General features: G+C 51.5%; 1 protein-coding gene across 1 annotated transcript in view; it reads right to left on the reverse strand.

Moving 5' to 3' along the window:
• The window catches only part of ITM2C (integral membrane protein 2C), a 13,881-nt gene extending 10,619 nt beyond the window's left edge, over nt 1–3,262 (reverse strand). The window contains exon 1 of the mRNA XM_029225901.1: nt 2,924–3,262. Coding sequence (XP_029081734.1) covers nt 2,924–3,049 — 126 coding nt within the window. The 5' untranslated portion in view covers nt 3,050–3,262. The remainder of the gene's footprint in view (nt 1–2,923) is intronic.
• Nucleotides 3,263–7,584: the final 4,322 nt, after the last annotated feature.

Consider the following 7,584-nt stretch of genomic DNA (forward strand, 5'->3'; position numbering starts at 1 on the left):
CAAAGACACAGGCAGATAGTAGGGAGAGGGGAACTGGGCTGAGAGGCCCAGGGCAGGCCAGTGGGCCTCCAAAGGGGAAGAATCCAGCCAGAGCTTACTAAGAGGGGGTGCTCCCCGTCCAGCCCACCTTCCAGGCTGGCTTGCTGCCAGCTGCCCACCAGCGCAGGCCCCTCATCATCTGGGAGGCAAGCACCACATGGGGGGGGGGTGGGCAGCTGGAGGCGCAGCTGGACCCTCACACCCATCCCTTCCTGGCCCACCGAGGCACTTCCTTCCAGCGGCACATGGTGAGGACAAAATCCTCCTTGTTTCAGTTTTTACTCAGAAGCAGGGGGAGGCCCAATGTGAGAGTGTTCCTGCCGCCCTACCCTGGCCACTGGGGCCTGCACACAGGTTGAAATTTTATTAGGACAGCTAGAGGGTGGCTCACTGGTGAAAGGCACTCGTGAACTCATCTGTTCATCGAGTGGTCCTTCCAGGGCTTTAAATCTTATTTTCGAGTCCAGTTCAGTAACCAAAGAGGGTTCCAGGGTCACCCCGAGCCGAAACAGACCTTCTGATAAGCTTTCCTCCGGCAGGCCCGTCAGCGCGGGACAAACCCAAATGTCCTGTCTTGATGAAGCAGCTCCTGGGGCCTCCCAGTCCGCTCGCCCCAGGCTGATGCGGTCCTGGGCTACTGTGAAAGCTGGGCGCCTGCTGAGCTTACTGGGCGAGGTAGGAGGCAAGAATGGGGGGGCTTGCTCTACGTTGGGCACCGGATGTGGGGGAAACGTACCCACTGGCCAGGCGAGGCCACAAGAGGCTCACAGAAGTGCACTCTCTTCCCAAGGCTCCGATTCCACTAGGCGACTGGTAGAGCCAGCATGCGACACCCCAAAGCCTGCCCTGATCCCCTGAAGCAGATCTGTCCTAAAGGGGCTGGGATTTTCATCTTCCTCCAGGGGCCCCTTCGCTCCCCCTTGCCAATTAAGACAGCCAGGAGACCCTACCCAACTACCGAGGCCTGGGGGCAAGGCACACTCAGCAGGCTCGGCGCCACTGAAAACAGCACAGGGAAAACGTTGATATTTCCATTTCACGCTGGATGAGGGGGAAGAGAGGACGCTTGACTGCGGAGCCAGAAGCTGGGTGTCAGCTACCGCCAAGGCGATGCTGGCATCTGCCATCCCGCCTGACACCCATCAGCAGGCTGCTGCCGGGGGACTTGCCACTCCTGTGAAATTCGGCAGACCTTCTGATGGGTTTGAAATCCATCCTTCCACTGTCTGGCTGGTCCTCCCTCCTGCCCAAATCCTATAGCTTTTGGAGGCAGGGTCCAGTTTTCCAGGCCTCAGCTGGGTGCCTGGTCCCGGGAGTAGCAGCTGGGAGAAGACAGGAGTGGGTGTGCTGCCTTGGGCCCCCAGCCCTGCACCCTCCAGGGGCTAAGTGGAAGGGAGGAAGGAGGTTTAAAGGGCCCCCTGCAAACTGTTAAAGGTGCAGGCCATGCCTTCAGATATGAAGTGTCCCCCGCCCCATTTAAGCATTAGAAGAAGATGGAGCTGCTCCGGTGGCGGCTGCAGAGCACCCCACCCCCTGGAAACCCAGCCCCGGGGGCCACTGATGCCGCAGCGGCCACACCAGGGCAGGGGAGCGTGCCAAGGCTCTTCCTGGAATTCCTCACTTAGGTATCTTTGCTCTGGCTATAACACCCACCTCTGAGGACCCTCTCCTGTGTCCTCTCTTCCAGGGCACAGGTCATCCTGAAGCACCCACCCTCCCATACCCAACCCCCCAAGCAAGGTTTAGTTTGAGCCATCAACTTGGGGAGGGGCCTTGGCGCTGAAGAAGACTTCCCATGGGGGGGGGACGGGAGCTTGGTGCGCCCCAAGAACGCCAGGAGCGACGGCCGCGTGGAAGCAGCGTAGACACCTCTGCCGAGACACTATAGGGCCAGGCTGGACCAGCTCTCTCTCCCTCCCCTCCTTGCCCGCCACGCGTCCTGCCCCCTCTGGGCCCTCCCCCGGTCGGACTCCACGCAGCTCAGACAGTTTTCCACGGCGGAAATGCCTCCTCTCCCCCAGGCCGGAGGGAAAGGGGAGGAGGGGAGGCCGCTGGAGGGGGCGGGGTGCACCGAGGCCCGCCTCCACAAAGCGCAGCCTGGGTGCTAGAGGGCACCAGGGCACCGCGGAGTGGAGGGGGTAGCCCAGTGCGCGAGGGAGCCGGGAGAGGAAGGAAGAGGGCAGGAAGGCCCAGGCGGCAGGGGGGGCGGTGGGATCAGGGCACCCAGCCTCGTAACCCCGAATCTCGAACCCCGGACGTGCGGCCAGGCGGATTCTGGTTTATCTCCATTTCATGTATTATCATTTTCTGGTCCACCAGTTCAGGTGCAGACCAACAGCACATCCCTTGCCCCCAGCAGTCCCCCGTTTGGGACGCAATCAATAGTCCCGCCCCCTTCGTTGGCACCAGAGCCCCTCTCCCCATTCCCCACCAATCACAACCCACCGCCCTACTTTGGGGAAACAATGTCCAACCCTCCTCCCATCCCCCACCTGGGGACTCGACCCGCGGCCCCTCCTCCATGATTGGAACCAGACACACATACCCCCACCGACATTCCTCGAACCTCTCCGGGCCAGCTCCCTCCCCTATTCTGGGGCCAGGCGCCTAGGGCTCGGTCCACTTTTGGAAGAGACCTTGAGCGCTTCCTCACCTGGGACCATCGACTCGGAGCCCCTCCCATTCTTCAGACTTATGCTTTCGGCTGCCACAGAGGGCCAGGACCCAAGGCCCCTCCCCACTCTGGGATGGATGACCCATTCCGGAATCCCACCCCCGCTCCGCTCGAGACTCCGGGGTCCCGATGCGCCTCGGGTAGTCGCCGGGGCCGGCAAGGCGCGCTTCGACCCCCCGTCCCCTGCCTGAGACCCCCGGTCCCTCTCACCCGAGCCGGCGTCAGCAGGATCTCAGCGGCTGGGGCGGGCGCCGGGGCCGAGGCCGAGGCCGAAGCCTTGTCGGCCTTGTCGCCCTTGATACCGGCCACCGCGGGCTGGAAGCTGATCTTCACCATGGCTGCGCCAGGCCGCGCGTCCGCCCTGCAGCCTCCGGCCGTGCAGCCACTCTCTGTGCAGCCTCTATCTGTACCACAGCCGCTCGGTTCTCCGCAGGCACCGGAAGTTTGAATCGCGTTGGGTCCTTTTCTCTAACCCCACCCCCAGCCCGCCCCGCCCCCGCCCCCCCCAAGGGAGGGCCTTGGCGCCCTGCGCGCCTGCGCCCCCTTCCCGCCAGCTGGGCTCGCAGTGACCGCTGCCGGGCGCGCTGCTCCGACCTGGGGAAGTCTAAGGTTCCCTTAACCACTCACTCAACTCACTCCATCCATCCATCGCATTCATCCATCCATCCATCCAATCAGGCATGGACTCAGTCCCCATCGCTGCTTTATCCCTTCCAGCTGCCTCTCCAAGACCAGCATCTCCAGAACATACAGTCTTTGTTAAAACCGTGTTTGCCAGGCAAATGCATCTTCTAGACAAGCTCCCCGTGCCCTCTATCCCACTTCATACCCTCCTCTTTGGAAATGCTGGAGCCCCCACTGAACCTGCCCACACCGCTCCCTCCTCCCACTTCCTTTTCCGACGTGTCCTGGGCCCTGGCAGGAGGCTTCAGGGCCAGGTGCCCAATTGCTTGCCTTTATCCTGCATCCTGCATCCATCTACACCTCCTTCATTCTCCATCATCCTTTTTCCTTCACCCTTAATTCCTGCAGAACCTTCCTGGGGGTGCATGCGGAGGACACTGGAAGCAGAGAAATGAGGGCAGCCCCTGCTCTTTCACTCTCTTGTGTAACCTGTGGCCTCAGTTGCTGAGTGAAGGGTCCTGTTGGCCATTTCTCACCCACCCAGGAGGATACGGCAAGTGTGATGGGAAGATCCGCAGGGCAGGGTGTCTGGAGGCTCAGTCCTCATCTCACCTGGGATGCCTTTGGGCTGCTCCGCCGCACCCTCACCTGTGACGCGTGCCTCTCCCCATCAACCCAGTTGAGGAGCCAGGATTGGCCCCAGTAGGAAGGTCTCCTGGAATCAACCCCTGCAACAGTTCATTTTAAAACTAAAACCCCAGATGTGAACTTTTACATGTGTTTTACCTCTTTCCCCAAATTGAGTAGTTGAGTGCCGTTCTTAAAAAAACATCTGGTTTATTACAATTTAAAGCACTGGTTATTTAAGGCTTAACGATGGTAATTAAGCCCTAGAAGGTCAGTGGAGAGGCTTACTGGAAATGCAATGGTCTCAGACAAGTGTATACCCACGACCCTTCGAGTTCTATCAGCTCCCCAGAACTTATTCATCTTATAAATGAAAGTTTGTACCCTTTGACCAGCCTCTCCTTATTTCCTCCACCCCCCAGCCTGTGGTAACCACCATGCTGTCTCTGGTTCTATGAGTCAGACTGTTTTAAGGTTCTACATACAAATGAGTTCACGTGTAGTATTTGTCTTTCTCTGTCTGGTTTATTTCACTTGGCATAACATGCTCCAGGTTCATCCATGTTGTCACAAATGGCAGGATTTTCTTCAGTTTTACAGCTAAATAGTATTTATTTTACATATACACACACATCTTCTTTATCCAGTCATCCATCAATGGACACTTAGGTTGTCTCCATGTCTTGGCCATTGTGAATAATGCTGCAGTGAACATGGGAGTGCGGATATCTTTTCAAGATACTGATTTCATTTCCTTTGGCTATATCTCCAGTAGCGGAATTGCCAGATCATATGGTAGTTCTATTTTTAATTTTTTGAGGCACCTTCATACTGTTTTCCATAATGGCTATACCTGCTAAGTATATCAAAGAGAGCGTTCTGCTGAAAACTATCAGTAGAAAGAGACAAATCTCTGGAAAATCTAATAAATAAGAGAGAAAATATTAATACATTTCTATATCCTATAGAAAGAAGATGTAACTATAGACAAGGTGGATATTACAAATTATAATGTATTTTATATACAATCATATCTAATATAGATATTCTGAAGTGATGATTTTATGGAGAAGTATAAGTGGCCAAACGGACTCAAGAAGTAGAAGGGAACTTCCCCGGTGGCGCAGTGGTCAAGAATCCGCCTGCCAATGCAGGAGACACGGGTTTGAGCCCTGGTCCGGGAAGATCCCACGTGCCGTGGAGCAACTAAGCCTGTGAGCCACAACTACTGAGCCTGCACTCTAGAGCCTGCACACCACAACTACTGAGCCCGCATGCTGCAACTACTGAGCCTGTGCTCTAGGGCTCGCGAGCCACAACTACTGAGCCCTCGTGCCACAACTACTGAGCCCGCACTCCTAGAGTGGGTGCTCCACAAGAGAAGCCACTGCAATGAGAAGCCCGAGCACCACAACGAAGAGTAGCCCCTGCTTACCGCAACTAGAGAAAGCCCATGCACAGCAACAAAGACCCAACACAGCCAGAAATTAAAAAAAAAAAAAAGTAGAAGATCACAATGGCCTATAATAAAGGAAACTACTGGAAAAAGTTCTCAAGCAATTATCTCAAAAAATGGTTCTGAGCAGCCAGACCACTTAACTGGATAATTCTTTCCAACTAAAGCAATAGTTAATTCTACTGATGCTTTGATTAGTTTTAGGTATAGTTTATGTCTTCTGATACAAAAATCTGACAAATAAAAGAGAAAAACATAATCTTAGTTATGAATAGAGATACAAAAATTCAGCAGTACCTCACAAGAACAGTGAAATGCCATATAGGACTTCTCCTAAGAATAAAGACACAGATTTCGTGTTTGGAAATCTATTTGGGGAGAAATTGCTTAGTAAAATAATGCTTAAAAGTAATAGTTATTCAAACTTGAAAAGCAGAGAAAAGCATAAAGAAACAAAACAACTATTATGACAAAACCCACAATAACCACTGTTAGTGTTCTGTTATTTTTTCTCCAATATTTCTTACTCTGTGTGTAAGTATGTTTGTGCTGTGTTTTTTTACAAAACTGGAACCACATTTTGTGTGTATGCCTGTGTGTGTGTGTGTGTGTGTGTGTGTGTGTGTGTGTTCTCAACTGAGGGCAATTTTGACCCTCAGGGAACACTTAGCAGTGTTTGGTGACATTTTCAGTTGTCACAGTGGGGGAGGAGGAGGGGGCAGGGTAGGTGCTACCAGCCTCTAGTGGGCAGAGAAACAAGAGATACAGCTGAACATCCTTTAATGCACAAGACAAAAAATTATCCAGTGTAAAATGTCAATAGTGCCAAGGTCGAGAAACCCTGATTTTTTCTTTTAAAAATAATTTCAGCGTTTTCTCATGTTGTAGGCAGAATACCCACCCACCCCCGCTCCCCATATCCTAATTTCTGGACCCTGTGAATTTGTTACCTTGCATGGTGAAAGGAACTTTGCAGATGTAATTAAGGTTATGAACCTTAAAATAGGGAGATTATCGTGGATTATCTGTGCAAGCCCAGTCTAATCACACAAGCCCTTAAAAGCAGAGAACTTTTTCCAGTTAGAGTGAGAAAGATGTGTCAGAAGGAGGATGGAGAGAGATTTGAACTATGAGAAGGGCTGGATGCGGCGTTGCTGGTTTGAAGATGATGTGGGCTGGGGGGAGGTGTTGTCAGGGAAACAGGTGCCCTTAAAGCCAGGAGAGAGGCTCCCAGCTGAGAGCAAGAAAACGGAGACCTCCGTCCTACACCCACACCGAACTGAGTTCTGCCAACAACCTGAGTGAACCTGGGAGAACATCCCCCTCCAGAGCCTCCAGATAAGGAGCCCAAGCTGACTGGAACCTTGCTTTTGACCTTGTGAGGCTAGGCACAGAGGAAACAGCAGAGCCCACCTGTACTGTTGACCTACAGAACTCTGAGATGAGGAAGCTGTGTTGCATTAAATTTATGATAATACGTTACAGCAGCAATATAAAACAAATACGTCTGGCATGATTAAAAATTGTCTCATATTCATGAACCTCTTTGTGTGTAAATCTTTGTCTCATCTCATAGACTGTTTTTTTCAAACACTGCCGTGGTCCTCTCCAGAATTTTTTTTTTCAATTTATCATCAGCCATATTTGTGAGAAGTGGCTATACTACCTTTGGTGAAGTCATTTAAAATGCGTCCTTTAATTTGATAAGTAAAAACATATACCTCAACATTATACTTTTTTAAATTGAAGTATAGTTGATTTACAATATTGTGTTAGTTTCAGGTGTACAGCATAGTGATTCAGTTATTTTTTCTGATTATATTCCATTATAGGTTATTACAAGATATTGAATATATTTTCCTGTGCTATACAGTAAATCCTTGTTGCTTATCTATTTTATGTAGAGTAGTTTTTAATCTGTTAATCCCATACTCCTAATTTGCCCCCTGCCACCACTTCGGTAACCATAAGTTTGTTTTCTACATCTGTGAGTCTGTTTCTGTTTTGCATATAGATTCATTTGTATTATTTTTTAGATTCCACATATAAGTGATATATAGCATTTGTCTTTCTCTGTCTGACTTCACTAATCATGATATACTCTAGGTCCATCCATGTTGCTGCAAATGGCAATATTTCATTCTTTTATATGGCTGAGTAATAT

This window comes from Monodon monoceros, unplaced genomic scaffold, assembly GCF_005190385.1.
Source record: "Monodon monoceros isolate NGI ecotype Baffin Bay Population unplaced genomic scaffold, NGI_Narwhal_1 Super_Scaffold_16, whole genome shotgun sequence".
NCBI lineage: Eukaryota > Metazoa > Chordata > Mammalia > Artiodactyla > Monodontidae > Monodon > Monodon monoceros.